This window comes from Cyprinodon tularosa, unplaced genomic scaffold (genome assembly GCF_016077235.1).
Source record: "Cyprinodon tularosa strain WSP-4 unplaced genomic scaffold, ASM1607723v1 ctg525, whole genome shotgun sequence".
NCBI lineage: Eukaryota > Metazoa > Chordata > Actinopteri > Cyprinodontiformes > Cyprinodontidae > Cyprinodon > Cyprinodon tularosa.
Genome location: NW_024039258.1, coordinates 814,915 through 831,933, shown reverse-complemented (window position 1 = coordinate 831,933; position 17,019 = coordinate 814,915). Strand labels below are relative to the sequence as shown.

The window sequence follows — 17,019 nt, the reverse complement described above, 5'->3', positions numbered from 1 at the left end:
ACCAACTGGGTTAAAATCAACACTGTTTGCTCCATCGCAGCAATCTCAGACAAAACATTTCAAAGCAATTTTCAATTAAAATCGGTTTAGGACTCTGTTATATGACCTTAAAGATGCTTCTTATGCTTGAAAATTGTTGCTGAACTGAAACAATTCTGTGGTACCTAGAGGAAAATGACTCCTCCGCAGTGAGGAAAAACATGACCTCACCGTCCAATTTGAGCTCTTTTGTTGTTTTTTATAAGAATGGTCAAAAATAAAATACAAGCCACCAGATGTGTAAAAACACATTTAAAAAAAATCTTAAGTTATTATAAATAGAGTAATATACATAATTTATGATTTTCCTTCTAGTTCACAAAATTTAAGTTTTCAGCCTTTGAACTATTTGTGGTGGAAAAATACACTGTACAGCATGTTACCCCAAACACACCATATTCATGCTAAAGAATGGCAGTGGCAGCATCATCTTGTATGTCTTTTTTTAATGCTAGAAATAGCATTCAAAAATCCTCATAAAACCTATAGAAGACGTGAGACTGGAAAAATGGTTCACCCTTGAAAAGACTAATGAACTTGAGGATGCAGTGAAACCTACAATCCCTAATATGTAAACCAAAAGCTCAGTTAAAGTCCAGGCCTAAATCTAATTGATAATTTCTATGAAGGATACTGACTAGATTAACAGAAAAGTTAAAGCAACCAAATCAGAGCTTGTGCCAATCTTGAGCCAAGACAGTAAAATGGAAACACCAACACTGCTGTGAAGAACTTTACCAGTCTCGTCTTTAATTATAATCCTTTAAAATTTATTAATTCATCACTTACAACTCTGTGAAAATTAGTTGACGACAGTTTGCATCATAAAAGTAGGGTTTGAAAGATGGACTTCTTGTTGAAAAGTCAAATTCTCTGTTCATTTAATTCTACTGTACCTTAAGGATATTTTGCAATTTCTTAATGGAACATAACTACAGGTAGTTTAACAACAAAACAAGGAAAAATGTAGTCTGACTTAACATCAGGGATGGTTTTCCTCATATTGTGTAGGTCACTGTTTCCCAACCTTTTTTTTACTTTTGTACCTATTTGGGCATTTGGTCTTACCATGAGTATCCCTCTCAGTCAAAGGTAGATGATTGTCCAAAAGTGGAACGCGCAATAACTGAAATAAAGACTATGTCGAGACTGATCTCTGTGAGAAGCAGAACAGAGATATACAAAAGATCTTTTGTCCCAGCTTCCATTAGACGGACTTGAAGGACTGAGTTTTATTTAATGTTTTTAAATCTAATTATGTTTTTTTTAAATCTAATTATGTTTTTTTTTTTTTTGTTTTTTTATCTTTGCTATCGAGCAGGGGAATTTCCAATTTATTCATTCCTTTTAATTTGAGCATTTAATTTTATAAATATATGCTTTCTATCACAAATAAAAAAAAAACAAACAAAGCGAATATGTTGCCTGGAAGTTATTAAGGAATCAAAATAAATACAAGATAAAATCATATTATGTGCCTGTATTTAATAAAATGGAGCTCCTCTGAGTAACTCCCTTATAATCACATTTAAAATTGATGAATGGGGAACAAATACAGAGCAAAAATTATAGTCAGAATGACTTAGTTCTAAACTTACTTTTTGGTGGAAAAAAAAAGCTTGTTTAACTTTTTCAATTGGGTCCTCACAAAACAAAACAGAGACCCAGCCCTAATTATTCTACTACCTAAGAAATAAAATATTTTCATGTACCACTAGCCATGCAAAGCAGACCAATAGGGGTACACGGACCACTAGTGGTACGAGTGATACATTACTGAACAACTGTTAATATCTCAGAGTCCAAGAGTGAAAAAAAAGAAAAAAAACCTTCTGGATGTTGACAGCAATTAAATTATTTCAAAGATTATTCTCAAAAACGGATATTTATTCAATGTGCCCATTACACTGTGTAGAAAAATCAAGTTAGAATCAAACATTGGCATAGGTAACCTTACCAAGTTTAAAGCAACACAACTATCATACATTTTTATTGTTAAGTAATAATTCACAGGAAGACTTCAGTGTTCAAGGCACAAACATTACTCAAGTTAGTGCTAATTACTTTGTCAAAATAAAAAAATTGCAAACTAGCAGTTTATAATGTGCAGAACTAACAATGTTACCAACTCAAGTTTTATCTTGAGTCCTAAACATAGTTTAATAACGCTAAAGGACAATCAAATACAAATAGCAGAAAATTAAACACACTTTTACAATTAAACATTTACAAAAGCATCATATTTTCAGAGGTTATTATTAGTAGTCAGAATAAAAAACACTAAGCTTAGATGCTTCAGTAACAGTAGTTTGGTCTCATCATCGGTTGGTACAAAACACTTAAGTGCAGCTTTCATCTAAGAAAAGCCCTTTAAACCTTTAACTGGATCAGATAAAAGTGCAAAATTCAAATATTTCAACTGAAATAATTAATTTGATTTAAATACGTATAAAGAGGTCAATTTATTTTTAGTGCATATTTAACATCATGCTGCAGTGAAGCAGCATCAAAACAGTGCTTACGGTAGATTTTAATACTCCACTTCAGCCTTTTTTGTTACTTTTAACATCAAGAACTATAATCAGGCAGTTTAAAAAAGCTTTAAACCTGCAGATACAGGTCATTTCTGACTCTCAAACATATTAGAACTTCAAGCTGAATCTTAAAAATGTCGCCTTTATCACAGTTTTTTTTGGTTTTCAGTGACTCAAAAAGAAACAAAACATTGTTACAGGTGTAAATATCAATTATATATTAAATCTACCATCTAACGGTCCCTTAAAAAAAAAAAAAAAAAAAAAAAAAAAAACCTGAATAATTTCTTGTTCATCGTTTCTTCCCCCCTTGGCTGCCAATAACCCTGTTCCTAGCAGGGCCCTTTCTCCGTTTTGTTGGCTGGAAATGTTCAGATGAATCGGTCTGATCTAAGAGGCAGAAAAACAATACGACACAGCTACGGTTAATATCTAGAGAAAATGCCATTGAATAAAACTTTATTGCTATGAGGCCTACCTATCTGATCATCAGGGCTGGAACTATACAAGTCAGACACACCTCTGTCATCTGGGTCGTCATTTTGTAAAGAAACGCTCTGTTGACAAAAAAAACAAAACGCCTTCTGTGACATGGTGGTTATTTGTTTTAAATAAACACTTCAACCTTTAACTTTACATTTTGAAATAGGAAACAATCTGTCATGATTTTTTAAAACTAATCATTAATGAGCTAAATTAAAGAAGGTATGTATTGATTTAGAGCAGTTAAAGAAAAAAACATACATTCTAAGCAAAAACCTTAACTGCAATATTTTGGGAAATTATTTTTTTGACTCCATGCTTACTTTAAATTTGAAAAGAAATCAACCCACAAATACTATATAGACTAGTTTGATTTGTTGATAGGTTTGTTTTACGAGTGAGAGACACCAAAACAAAACAAGAGATCCATTATAATCTGGAATTTTACAAACCTGTGGATTAGTGCTTCTATGCCAAAAAAAAATAAAATACTCAATAGATAACTCTGATCTCAACATCTGATGATTATTGTGCAATTAATGGCAACACTGACAAGAGCAAAGGAAGGTTCTCACCTTTAGCTTACTTATTTCATACCAAACCATGCCATATAGACACAGGAGGGTAATGAGCGCCTGAATGAAAAGAGAAGAAAAAGGTCAGTTGACATAAACATCTAAACTAATTTTTGTTTGCAGTGAAAATAAATAATACATTGTTTTGTGGTCTTTTCCCCCTAAAGAATCTGAAAACACATTTGGATAACATACAGGCAGTAAAAGACAAGAGCTGGAATATTTGGGGAAAATATCCACATCAGACATTAGTCAGTCTTTTTAGGATTTCATTTTCTAATCCATTTTACCTTCTCCCGTTTATGTACTACATTGTCCTGTTCTTTCACAGAAAAGCCTAATAGAATACATTAAACCTTTCAACAGTTACCTGAGAATTCCCCCCCCCCCAATTGTTTTAAATGTATTTCCCCCCATCACATATTTTTCTTTTCAAGTTTATACTGTATATTGTGAAATAACCAAGGAAAAGTTAAATATTTTTGAGATTTTTATCATGTGAAAGGTACCTATCCATACTCCCCAGCCCTCAGGAGAATGGTCCACATTCCGAGTGTTAAAATAAACTACAACTAAAAATCACAAACATGGATCAATATATTTTCTTACCAGGCAGAGCAACCAGAGGACCACATACCAAATTTGAGTCTTGGAAAATAAGTCAAGACCAAATTTTACACAAGCAAGAGCTTCCAGGAATGCAATGGCTCTAAAGGAAAGAAGACAGCAACAACAAAAAAAGCCAATGAGCTGTTGAATGCTCTCTTTCGACATTGAAACATAAAACAACTGCTCCCTCTTATGGCAAAACATTTAAATTGCATGATTTGCTGAAGTGTACCTGAAAATCTCACAATTAGGGATTTCCAATTGATGGTAAAGGCTCATGCTGCTCATGCATGCCCTAGCAACTGCTGCAGACTATGGAGCATTTATTAAAGGAGCAGATTTGTGGCTTGTCATGTTAAAAGCACAGGAACTAAAAGGAAAACAATACTTTCTCGGAGAAATCTTCTTTAATAAATTATTGTGCTTAAAGTAAACACTGCATTCTTACAGTGTATGATTATATAAAAAGTTTATTTCTATTATGTTTAAAATGGTGTAACAATAGGTGAGGAAGGGCCTTTAGTAGGATAATATTTGCAAATTTTATTGCAGCTACTTAAAAGTTATTCAGTATTATTGACAAACTAGAAAATGTTATTAAGAGAGAAATGATAAAATAAGAAAGAAAACTTACCCAAACACCCAACACTGCGTACCAACCCGTTTACACTGAGTGTCCGTCAGGTATGCATAATACTGTCTGTTAAAGCATAAGAACATCTGTCAACATAAATAGTCATACAAAAGGAAAGTAATCATGTGTAGAAAAAAATGTGGAAGACAGTAATCTACATCCATGAGCTATTTCTCTATAAGCAGTTTATTTTCCACGTTAGAGGAAACTTTTCTTGTTCTATTAACCTCCATTATTTTCTGCGAGAAAATTATGCTGTTAAAGAAGACATTTTCAAAGATTGAACACACCGCACTGTGGGTGCAGTGATCATTCCAATTAGCAGAATGCGACACCAGCTGAGAGGGTGGGAGGCCTGGAAGATGAAGATGTGCTTCAGGAAAAAGGTGTTCAGCTCCGTCAACTGCAAACAGAAATGAATGAAAGTTGTTAACAGCCGTCTAAGGGATGTGTTAAAGAGAAGATCTTTGTTTGAAATGCTTTATCAGCTCCAATAAACTATCAACACCCAATAGTATTTAAATATATACCAAAGACTTTAAGAGTATTAAAGGTTTAAGCAGAGAACAGAAGATGGACACAACCTGCCATAAGATCATAAAGAGGTAGATTCCTGCCAGCCTCTGGGACGAAGACTTTGGATCAAACCAGCGCACGTAGGTCCAACTGGCTGGAGTGAACTGAAGCACGGCTCGCTTTAATTTCCCCGTGGTTGAGTGGATTTCTCTGAGCACAAGCAGAACATTAGAAATAACTGACATTTGGCATTTTTTCACTAAATCGCTTTATTATTAATGTTTTTTTAACAAAACCAAAAGGTCTTCAAAAAACCTTCTGGATTATGATATTTTTGACAAATGTCCGTAGGGACTATTATTAACTGGGTCAAAGTCAGAAATTGGACCTTCTTTAATTACTATGCCAATATGTGACCAGTGAATTTCTCTGCTGTGAGATCAATAAAGCTCATCTAATCTAATCTAATGAAATTCAATTTCTTAGGGGACTTAAACCACCTTTGTAAGCAGCAATAATGAGGTTTCTTTAAGCTGGTGGTGTCCAAACATTTTGCGGAGATCATCAAAATAAAAGAAAAAATATATATATTCATTAAAATTGTAAAAGTAATTATATTGTGGTTTAGTAACTTAAAAATGTACCAAAAAGTAATAATCAAAAAATAACCAAATGGGTTGATTTTTGTAGAAATGGGAGTTTGTAAAAGAATTTAGATGTAAAAGATTTTAGATTTGAAGAGTCTTGTATCTTGTTAAAAGAAGAGTACACCATTTCCTTATTTCTTGGGTCTGTTTTGTTGATCTAGAATTATTATTATTTTTTTTCCTATGCTCTGCAGCAAGACGTGGAAATGAGTGCCTCTTTCTTTGAAAACAATGCTTTTAGCCAAGTTTACCGAATAACTTTAAGTAAGGGTGCCCAGGTTTTTTTGGTGTTTAATTTGTCAGAATTCCAACTATTAAGACCCAATTATTACCAGCATTGCTACTGGCCTCATGAAGACCAATATGTATGCTATGAGAACATAAGATGAGGCCAACACTGACTTGATGCTGGCCCAGCGATAGGTCCTCATCTCCAAGTAACGGCAGATTGTCATCCCCAGCCAGATTCCTCCTCCGTTACACAACAGAATGTCCAAGATGACCTGATCCCACCAGCACTCTGCAAAGTTTGGCAGAAGGTGCATGAAGAAGAGCTGGGAGAGAGGGTCAGAAGGGCAGAGAGCAGAGTGAATGTCAAAACAGCAAAAAGGTACAGTTTTTTTTATTGAACTTCATGAGACTGATATGGGTTTAGTGGAGAAGTATTATAGAAAGATGAACTTATTCTGATAGGGTCTGCAGGTTTTTTTTTAAATTAGTTATACTAAATGTGAGCATTTTATTTTTTTTTATTACAGTTAGAAATAAAGATAAACTAACTAACACTAGTGAGAGTACACAGCATACTCATGGGCAAATAACTAAGAATCACAACCAGCAAAGACTGCTGTGGTCTCGCCATGTTTTCTTTTTACCTCAGTGAGTTCCCAGGTGATGCTGATGGTCCAGCACAGGCCGTAGCTGCGGATCAGCAGAGCCTTCATGGCCCATCCTGCGAAGTGGCCGAAAGCAAAGATGTCGAAGTGGCTCAGCACACGCTCCCATGTTATCACAGTACAGTTTACAGCATATTCCTATAGAAGGACAAAGTAGCCAATAGATACAGACCAATTTTCTCTTACAGGCAGATATTCTATCTTATTGTCCTAAAGTTTCAATTGGATGTGAAATTTTAACTATTTTTAGCTAAAACAAATGTTTTAATGTGAATGAAAATAAATGATAGAATGCTTTGTAATCAAAAGGGATTAAATCACTGTTTTATATGGTAGATCTGATGCACTTTTTGTCCAGACAGACATCTTAAGCACATATAAGTGTTAAAAACCAAAGGGAATAAGTCTCTCTCTGCTCTGATTTCTCATAAATCAGTGGAAGTTGGGGAAGGGAATCATCCCTACCATGATGTCAGCTTCCCGTTTGGCAAAACGCAGATTGGGATCAAGCCAGTACATCAGAGTCTTTACTTGATCCCAATTGAGGAAGATGAGGAAGACAAGAAAAAGGAAGTAGAGCACGCTAAGACCTAGCAGAGACGAGAGAAAACACAGTGAAAATTAAGTCAAAGATCATTTGCATATGAAGAACATCTTTGAGTAACTCACCAAACACCATTCTCCATATTGCAGGATGAGGCCTTGTAAAGGGTCCTAAAGAAAAGAGCATTAGTCATTTTATGAAGAGTTATTTTTTTGGGACAGGTGAAGAATTCAAACACAAGGATAAAGAAGATCTGGGCTCTAGGTAACAATTATGTATCTTTAATAAAACCATAACCCACTTTGAAAGTATTTTTTCTTTTAGTGATAAAATAAAAACAAATATGAATTATACACTCAAACTGCAAATTGTTATCTTTGCTACCGTTTTTATAAAGTTTGCTGCTTCAACATGTGAATTCTTCATGTCTCTCAATGAGATGTAATCATATAAAATAAAAATAACTGACATAAATATTATATGACTGCAAAGAAATTTTAAAATCTGCAATAGGAAACTGAAGCTTTTGTGAAGAAAAACGTGACCATGTTTTTTAGTCCAGTTAGAGGAGCGCTTGTCAGAAAAATCTGATAAAGCATCACACAAGTTTAAACAATGTAAAGCTTGAAGAACCAGTGTTGCTCTTTAGCTCTTACAGGCGAGTTTAATGATACGAGGAAGAATATTAGCTAATCCCTCATTTCTTTGTATTTTGTTTCTAAGAAGTCACACCTTTTCATTGATACCCAGAATTTCTTAAGATAAGATCATTTTCAGAAAATGGCTATTGACGGTTTGACAGTCTTCTGAATTATTTGAGAATAAAAAGCTACAAAAAACACCAAGGGATAAATCATTATAATCATCACAAAAAAAACCATCCCTGTGTCTAAAGCTAAATATATGGAATAAATAAATAAATAAATTGCACTCTTTGACACATTGATGCATGATGTGATTTGTTGAAAACTTGGCCCTTCAGCTGATATCTTTTGGGTGATGCCAATACAAACACTGGGAACCTCAATAAGAGGTCCTACTTACATCACCACTTTTCAGTGCAGAAGTTGTTTCTTGGGTAGAAAACTCAAGGTTTTCAGTGTGGGTGAATTGTTAAAAAAGAATTTGGAAAAAACAAGAGCTTTATCAGCTCCTAAAGCAGACAGTTACATTCTTAAAGACAGATGTCTACAGATAAAGAAGGTTAGACCTGCTGAAGCCAAAATTATGCCAAAAAGGAGCTGAGCAGGGGCGGAGCTAGATGGGGGGCCACCCCTACCATTTGTTCCCTCTAATACAGATGGTGGCAGCAGTAATACTCTCAAGTGGAATATTCAAAACATTTTAATTTTCTGTGGTTAAATAAACACATCCATATACTAACATCAAAGATGATAAGTACAGAATTCATGCTCTTTCTGGAACTAGATTTTGTGTTATATGGGGTAAAGAGAAAATTATGTCTTCAAGTCATGTATGAGTCTTCAGTGAAATCAAAGATAAATAACAATTTCAATAAAAACTTTTCAAATAATCAATTTATGTAGATATTAGTGCTTGTAAATATCAATGTTATGCAGAATATTTATTGATACAAATAGGTAAGTAATGACAATGATTGATTTACACCCCAAAACTCAAAACTGAATTTTATCCACTATACCTTTTATCTAGAAATTACAGATGTTTAAATATATGTGTCTATTTGTTAGCAAAGGCTGTAGGAAAGTATAGTTAGTATTTATTTAGAAAATATAGATTTTTTGCTCATTCATTTTCCTGTTGGAACTGTGTAGATTGACCCTGGGGTCATTCAAGGGCTCATATAATTGGTCAGATGCCAAAATAAGATGTACAGCCACGTAGAAGCATCTTTGCTGAATGGCTGGATATAGATCTTGTGCTTCTAGACCTCACTGAGGGACGGGGAGCTCCGTTTGTAAGGGTATGCAAGTAGTTAAAATGAGGTCAATCTGTGTAGACTGACCTGAGGGTCAATCGCCCACCCCTCAGTGTACATTGGTTATTGCCTGGCCACCCTTATAAAAAATGTTGGCCACGCCTCTGGGGCCGAGGACAGTTTAAGTCTATAGTGTTTTAAATCGGATCCCTCTCTTGTCTACCATTTGTTGTCCCCTCCCTCAGCTCTATGCACCCCATGATATGAAGCTTTCACTAAATGGACAGGACTACAGGAAAAGACCCCTTTAAGACAGCAAAAAGAAAAAACAGGATAACTGAAAGCATGATACAATTTCAACCATCCCAGGTTTATGACTACATACTCTCATTTCATAATTATATTTAATCCATAGCTTACCATTGGGAAAAGCCAGGATGCTGATGACCAAGAAGAAGGAAACAACCACTAATAGACCGACACGAAGGTTGTTGTCAGAGTTTTCATCGTCCCTGTCAAAATAAGAGTTTTCCCATAAACAAACTGTTGACATTAAATAGCTAAATCTAATGTAGCCTACCTGGTGAAGGCAAAGTACATGAGACTAAGCACAGTAACTGTCAGAAGGCTGATGGTGTGTGGCTTGTAGAAGAAGTCAAGGCAGATATCTTCCACTTGTTGCTCATTTATCATTCGGAAATGTAGTTTATAGTTATTATCTTGGCTCCTCGATGAGCGGAGAACCGCCGTGGCTGCCATGTTACTGTCCCTAAACTACTCCGTAAGTTATTCTGATATCATTTTACAACCGAAACCCGAACACCAGTAGACTTTGGAGACAATCCTCAGAGCCTGGATAACCAGCTCTAAGGAACCTGGAGGGCGGACTGAACCACTTTACTTCAATAAGGAGGGGTGCATAAACGTTTATGAGTATTTTTTCAAATATACCCATTTGGAACAAAATGTAAATATATATATTAAACCTATATTTATTTACTATATTGGGTTTCTAAAGAGTTCCATTGAATAAAGAACACGCTATAAAAAAATATATTTATTGACCAGTGATGAAACCACAAGCAATGGAACGTCTGAAAATATGGGACGTTTGGGTGCAGATCTTCCGTGTCCATGTCCACGTGAAAAACAATTTATATTTCTTAACGTTTCAACTCCATGTTTAACTTAATATCACGGGAGTGTAATCTTAATTTAGGTTGCCACAGTAAGAGACCAAGGTTTGAATAGAAACGTGAGTATTGTAATTGTCCCGTTGTTTTGTTACAACCAGGGTTAGCTATGTGATTTTTAGGGTTGCTATAAACTTAGCATGTTAGCATAGCATAGTCACACCAGCCTCTTAGAGGACATTATAAACAACTACCTGAAAAGTGAATTTACACTTGAATAGCTTAATTACGGCATCATGCATTATATGAAAAAAAAATGCATTATATGAAAAAATATATATTTATATGTTGTTACACGTGTAATTACTTGCAGATATACTGCATACATCGAGCTGGACAAACATTACATTTTGTTAAGTTATTCAGTTACCCTTGAAAATAAAATTGCATTAATATTAAATGGTTATGGCTTGTCTAATTTTAAATATCGTTTTTACAAGAAATCTAATAATTGAAATTATTCATATAATTTGTTTGGCTTGATCTTTATCCCCTCTTGTATCTATTCATTGAATAAAAATTAAATGACCTATGATCAGAGTTATCTATACAAATAAAGCTGATCTTTGAATTGAAATTGAAAACTGATTCCACACCTTTTTTTCCCCCCTCTGTTCTTTTCCTGGCTGCAGTGTCTATAGAGAGGCTTCTTCTAAGCATAGGATGTGCAGATGTCCTGATCCGTGCAGGAATGTCCTGCATTTTCAACTTGTGCCCTGCATCCCAATAACAAGCACTTGACTGGGTTAAAATATAAAATAAAACAAAAGTGTTTAACATCTGTTTTAGATGTAATGAGAGCAGAGCTGCAGCTAGAAGAAAGATGACTTAGAGCAGGATTTTTAATTATTTTCACATTCTATGGGAGCCAACATAGAGAGGCCTACATTGAACGTGAAATCTATACTTTCAAAAACATATCTAGAAAACCTGATTAGTTCACTCAGCCTGATAATGGATGATTTCTTTTGTCATTGTTTTCAAACCTCTTTTTTTTTTTTTTTTCAGGATTACCATGTCCTCTGCCTGCGCACAGCTCTGTCTGCGATGTAGAGGGTTTCTTTCCTCAATGAACAGCTCCCGTCTGTACTATGTTCAAATTCAACATAGTGTGAGAAAAGGCAAATCTACCAAAATCGGCGAAGGATTGTTATCCAGAGGAAATCACACAGCAGCTCAGACAAGACTGAGCTGGAAACGTCCAACGTCTTGCTACTTTGGTATTACAGCAAAATATCTGACAACCGAGACGAAGGAAAGCAAACTTGGAACTGATGTCGCTGAATACAAGCCTGCTCTGTTGCCAACAGTAGATGTTTCACCCTGCCCTCCAAATGTGATTCCTCCTGGTATGTATTGAGTCTCTGTCGTCAAACATTATAATTGACAATGCGATAAAACAATTGCTCTTTAAGCATTAAATTGCTTCTGACTTCCTGTTTTTGTTTCCTTTATTAAGAAGACCTGGATGCTAATGACCACTGTTCAGCACTGGAGGAAATCAGTGATGAAGAAGCTGCTGCCATTTCTATTCCTCCCTCTATTCCTCCATCCTCTGTGTCTCTTCGCGACTATGTTGACAAGTCGGAGACACTTACAAAGCTGGTGCAGCTTGGTAAACAACTCATAAAACCTTTTTCTTTCTTCTTTTTTTTTTTGCTGTTTCAGAGCTCAAAACTTAAAATTTAGTTCGATTTTTTCAATCACCTTTTGTTACAGGGGTAAGTTTGTGGAAGCTGGAGCAAAGACCCAATGTTGGCTCCATGTTGCTTAGACTTGATTTCAGCAGAGATGTAGCACCTCGCCTCTTGTTTTTAAAAGAAATTGGAGTGGAGGACTCTCGTCTAGGCTACATCATTTCTCACAATCCATTCATCCTTTCAGAGAGTTTGGAAAACCTGCAGGCCAGGTAACATGAAAATATACACTGCCTGGAAAAAATGTGCACACCCCTTAACACTTTTAAAGTTTTGTCACATTACAACTGCAGACCTCAGTGTATTTTATGTGACAAATCACCAAAATGTATCTCTTAAATTTAGCCTGTTGAAGTTAATACATTATAGAATATGCTATGGCTAAAATTGTAGCAGCAATATGGGTTCAGCTCATTCAGACTGGATGGAGAGCATTTCATAGTAGCATGGAAAACATTTCAAGAATTCCCTCTGATGTTTTTTATCATGTCTGACCCCTTCCCAAAAGCCTGATACCTGTATTATCACCATGTATTACTATTAGGATGATGTGTTCCAGGTAATGGGAAGCGTTAGCTTTCCGTAATGCCAAGTGATTTTTTTTATTTTTTTTATGCAGGCCAAACATTAATTTTTGTTTTATCTGACCAGGGCATCTTCTTCCGTATGAACCCTACTGTTCTACTTTCTAGATCTCTTTATTTAGGTGAAGGGTCATGTTATACAGCTTTCTAGAGTTTTCAGATGATAAATTGAGCAAGGCTTTATGAGGTTTTCATTTATTTATTTTTTTACAACAAATCACAATAGGTTACATCTGCTAATAACTGCTTTTTGCAGAGATGGGGGATCTGGAGTTAACAAGTCATCTCTATGGCTATGTTTACACTGCTGGCCTTGATGCTCAATTACAATTTTTTTGTGAAATCCGATTTTTTTACGTTGCTATTCACATTTCCAAATATATGCGCTTTATATGTGATTTCCTGTGTGAACTGCAGTCATACAGCTTAATTGTCCCGCATGCGCAGTAGATGACGCAATGACATCAAAAGCCAGCGTGCTTTGTGTTTACGGAAGTAAACATAGATGTAGTGCTTAAAACCTCAATCTTTTTGATATGGTTAAAAAAAAGATAATGCTCTCTGCATCATCATCCACCGTGGTGTTTGTTTTTCTTGCCATTTATGTTTAGCAAGAAGCAGAATAGTGACCTTTGTTGGGTATTGATGGTGTTCAGTAGTGATGGGTCGGGCAACACCGATGCGTCGGCGCATGTGTCGGTCTCATAGAGCGAAACCTGTGTCGACGTGTGTATCGCTACGGAAAAGTCACGTGACCGAAACAGTTCATGTATCGGTCACGTGACCGATGTTTCGAACTGATTGACAAGCCTTTATAAGGATGCACATCTGCCAAAACAATCTTGCGTGTTTTGCGAATATAAAATTCATCAAACATTATGGAGCTTCCTCAAGCAAAAAGAAAGGTTTCTGCCGTGTGGGACCACTTTGATGTCATTTCGGAAAATAAGGTATTTGTTTTAATTTCCTTGTTTCATCCTGTTCCTCTCAGAGTTTCCACTTGATTTTCTGAGTAGAAATTCATTTCAAAGTGACCTTTAGTTTACTGTTCGTGTTATTTTCTACAGGTTAAATGTCGCAATTGCTCAACAGAGCTTGCATATTTAAATAACAGCACCTCCTCAATGCTGAGGCATTATAGGGCCAAGCATGAGAGTGAAATCCATGATACACCCATGATGAACTCAGGTATACAGGTATTTTACAACTTACTGACTTTGTTTTATTGATAATTCTGAATAATTTACACTTTCTCATTTTTAACCATCAAGCTTCCAGAAAGCAGATGCTTGATGAGGCTGTGCTTAATTTCATTGTAAAGGACTGCCAGCCCCTCGCTGTTGTGGACAATGAAGGGTTCAGGGAGCTGGTTCAGCTCCTTGAGCCCTCATATGTTTTGCCAACCAGAAAGGTTTGTGTGGAAATTATCTAAAGTGGTAGTTTATTCATCAACTTTATTTTAAATATATTGATTTTCTTCTGGTTTGACTTGGTGTGGTTTTCAGACCATCAAACAACTGTTGGCCAAAAATTACGAGGAGGAACGGGAACGAGTGAAAATGGAAGTACAGCAGACTGCGGACAGAATGTGCCTCAATAGTTGGAAGCTCAAATGAGCCCCAGCCGGGAACATCTTCACAACAGCTGTCTGCCCCCACTTCAGGCATGATATTGAGCATCATTTCTTTGTTGTTTGTAAATCATGTACTAAAATACTTTTTTTTTTTTTTTTTAAGATGACCTTTGGGAACATTTTGATCTCGAAGTGGGGAGGCAGACCAAAAGTGCCACAGCTGATGCCATCCTTGAGGTGCAGAGATACATGGCAGAGGGCAATATTGCAAGGTCCCAGGATCCTCTTGTATATTGGAAAAACCAAAGGACGGTTTATCCAAACCTCTTCCGCCTGGCCTTAAAATTTTTGTGCACTCCAGCTTCATCTGTGCCGTGTGAGCGGGTGTTTTCCACAGCTGGAGAACTAATATCAAAAAAGCGTAACAGACTGAATTTCAAAACGTTGCAACAACTTATTTTTTTTTGAATAAAAACTTGTAAAAACAAAATACCAGTGAACAAGCATCTTCATTTACTACATGTTTACTTAGAGATTATTACATTATGATGCAGGTTCTCATTATTCATTGACTGTGTCTAAAATATCAAATATGTTTTAATAATAATACAATGCATCATACAATGAATTGCATCATATTAGTGTATATAATAGGTCATCAAATCAGTGTCAGTTAACTCTGTCAACTAGGTTGCCTGTAGGGATTTTTAATGTCCAGCAGGTGTCAGTATTCAGTGACACAGTATCGACACGGTATCAATACAGTTTGGTAATGTGTCGAAACGTTTCATCACGCCTCATCAACCCATCACTAGTGTTCAGGTTGGATGAATGCGACCTGGCTGTTCAGACATAGGTCGCATTTGAAAGGATCAGATTCATATCGAATTTAGGACCACATAGCCAAGTGGCCTGGGTCGCATTAGAAAAAGTCAGATCTGTGTTGTTTAGATTGCCATGAAAGGAACAGATCACAGTCAAATGTGGGCAAAAAAATGGGATTTGGGTCACTTCAGGGTGCAGTGTGTATGTAGCCTAAGTCATGTGTTTGTTCTGCCCAGCCAATTAACCAGGTGAGTCCAATCTTCACAGGTTAATTCACTATGCAGATTGGACTCACCTGGACTCACCTTTAATTATCCTATTTTGGGAAAAATTAATGGATAAAGCCATGAAGGAATTATTTTTCTATTTAAAATTAATAGACTGCCTTGTGTTGATTCATCACAACAAGTTCCAAATTGGTACATCAAAGTTTTTATGGAGAATAAAAATACTTATACCAAATACTTTATTTAGGACACTTGTTAACGTTTCCTTCTCCCTTATATTGATCATTTTTTCTCTTGTTTTTACCAAGGGTGAACTATCTAAATTCGAGGAAGTTCAGTTCGGAAACGGTTGCATCTATGGTCTCCAGAGCGCCATATCTGCTTAACTTCAGTGTGAAGAGGCTGGACAACAGACTGGGTTTTTATCAGCAGCAGCTTAAACTCAGTGCTTCCAATGTATGTTATATGAGATCATCTAGTATCAAATAAAATTATTGCTGAAATGATAAGTATTCTTTCTGTTTTTGACAATAAGAAAATTAAGAAAACACTAACAGACCATTTCTAATCTCTCTACAGACGCGGAATATTGTTGCTCGTCTCCCCAGGTTACTTTGTGGCAGCTTGGAGCCTGTTAAAGAAAATTTGAAGGTAGAGTTAGAGCATAACATGTAAAAAAATAAAAACAGAATTTGAATTTATTTTTCGACGGCATGCAAAACCACTTTTTAAAATTTATTTTTTCGTAATGTGTTCTACAGGTGTGTAAAATAGAGCTTGGGTTTAAGGAAAATGAGATCCAGCATATTGTTATTGCCGTCCCTAAGGTGTTGACAACCAATAAAAAAAAGCTAACCCAGATATTTGACTTCCTTCATAACACCATGAAGGTTCCCCACCACCTGATCACAAAGTTTCCACAGGTAGGTGGCCTCAGCTATTTATTTTAAGCTTTAAAAAAGTATTTTATCTGTTTCTTGTTGTTTTGTATTAAAATCAAACCTTTTTTTTAATTTTCATTGCACTATTTTACTTTCTCTTAAGGTCCTCAATACAAAGTTCCTTCGTCTCAAAGAGCGACACCTGTTTCTCCAGTATCTCGGAAAGGCTCAATATGAACCAAACCTGCCCAGCTACATCTCATTGGACCGCTTGGTTTCCTTGCCAGATGAGGTCTTTTGCACAGAGTTGGCTTTGGCCACATTGGAAGATTTTTATCTGTTCCAAAAGACACTTTGATTCTTTATGGTTTGGATGATAGAAGTGGCCCCTACAAAAAATAGTAAATTACACTGAAGACTGAATGGATGGAGATAGATGAAGTATGTTTTGTAAATATGCTAAAAAAAATTATCATATATCACCTTCTGTAGTAAAATTATCCTTTGCAAAAATGATAACTATTTAAATTACATTTCTTCTATTTGCAAGTTTGAATGTTTAAGATTATGTTAACATTATTTTTATTTAAAGTTAATGATCTGTTTTAACTGCTCATGCTATGTACAGTTCCATTTCTCACCTGTGTAATTCAGTTTTATGC

The 17,019-nt window shown here is 35.7% G+C and overlaps 2 protein-coding genes and 1 long non-coding RNA gene across 4 annotated transcripts; 2 read left to right on the top strand and 1 right to left on the bottom strand.

Annotated features, from left to right (window-relative positions):
* Nucleotides 1–2,830: 2,830 nt before the first annotated feature.
* Nucleotides 2,831–10,254, bottom strand: ptdss1b (phosphatidylserine synthase 1b). Its single transcript, XM_038304088.1, has 13 exons — nucleotides 9,958–10,254; nucleotides 9,798–9,889; nucleotides 7,603–7,647; nucleotides 7,399–7,523; nucleotides 6,913–7,071; nucleotides 6,440–6,591; nucleotides 5,459–5,600; nucleotides 5,165–5,277; nucleotides 4,875–4,940; nucleotides 4,241–4,340; nucleotides 3,632–3,691; nucleotides 3,052–3,130; nucleotides 2,831–2,963 (listed from the first exon to the last, which is right to left on the bottom strand). The coding sequence occupies exons 1-13, from the start codon at nucleotides 10,134–10,136 to the stop codon at nucleotides 2,866–2,868; spliced, it is 1,410 nt and encodes a 469-aa protein (XP_038160016.1). The 5' UTR covers nucleotides 10,137–10,254; the 3' UTR covers nucleotides 2,831–2,865.
* A 204-nt stretch (nucleotides 10,255–10,458) lies between these two features.
* Nucleotides 10,459–16,756, top strand: mterf3 (mitochondrial transcription termination factor 3). 2 transcript variants are annotated; one of them, XM_038304090.1, is made up of 8 exons: nucleotides 10,459–10,632; nucleotides 11,579–11,919; nucleotides 12,033–12,185; nucleotides 12,290–12,479; nucleotides 15,785–15,932; nucleotides 16,056–16,127; nucleotides 16,238–16,399; nucleotides 16,521–16,756. In XM_038304090.1, exons 2-8 carry the CDS (start codon nucleotides 11,586–11,588, stop codon nucleotides 16,713–16,715), a joined length of 1,254 nt encoding a protein of 417 aa, XP_038160018.1. In that variant the 5' UTR covers nucleotides 10,459–10,632; nucleotides 11,579–11,585; the 3' UTR covers nucleotides 16,716–16,756. The 2 variants fall into 2 exon arrangements, with proteins under 2 accessions (XP_038160018.1, XP_038160017.1); XM_038304089.1 differs by having other exon boundaries at nucleotides 10,460–10,632; nucleotides 12,030–12,185.
* LOC119795857 lies at nucleotides 13,659–14,198 on the top strand. The gene is made up of 3 exons (XR_005282382.1): nucleotides 13,659–13,801; nucleotides 13,919–14,039; nucleotides 14,173–14,198. It is a non-coding gene; the product is annotated as an uncharacterized LOC119795857 (long non-coding RNA).
* Nucleotides 16,757–17,019: the final 263 nt, after the last annotated feature.

Bases quoted from the DNA above. Each gene is read 5' to 3' on its own strand.
- ptdss1b (XM_038304088.1), bottom strand. From the start codon at position 10,136: ATGGCAGCCACGGCGGTTCTCCGCTCATCGAGGAGCCAAGATAATAAC. The intron at 9,890-9,957 runs GTAGGCTACATT...TTATTTTGACAG, and splicing joins ATGTACTTTGCCTTCACCAG to GGACGATGAAAACTCTGACA. The intron at 2,964-3,051 runs GTAGGCCTCATA...TCTGCCTCTTAG, and splicing joins CAGCCCTGATGATCAGATAG to ATCAGACCGATTCATCTGAA.
- mterf3 (XM_038304089.1), top strand. From the start codon at position 11,586: ATGTCCTCTGCCTGCGCACAGCTCTGTCTGCGATGTAGAGGGTTTCTT. The intron at 11,920-12,029 runs GTATGTATTGAG...TCCTTTATTAAG, and splicing joins TCCAAATGTGATTCCTCCTG to AAGACCTGGATGCTAATGAC. The intron at 15,933-16,055 runs GTATGTTATATG...ATCTCTCTACAG, and splicing joins TTAAACTCAGTGCTTCCAAT to ACGCGGAATATTGTTGCTCG.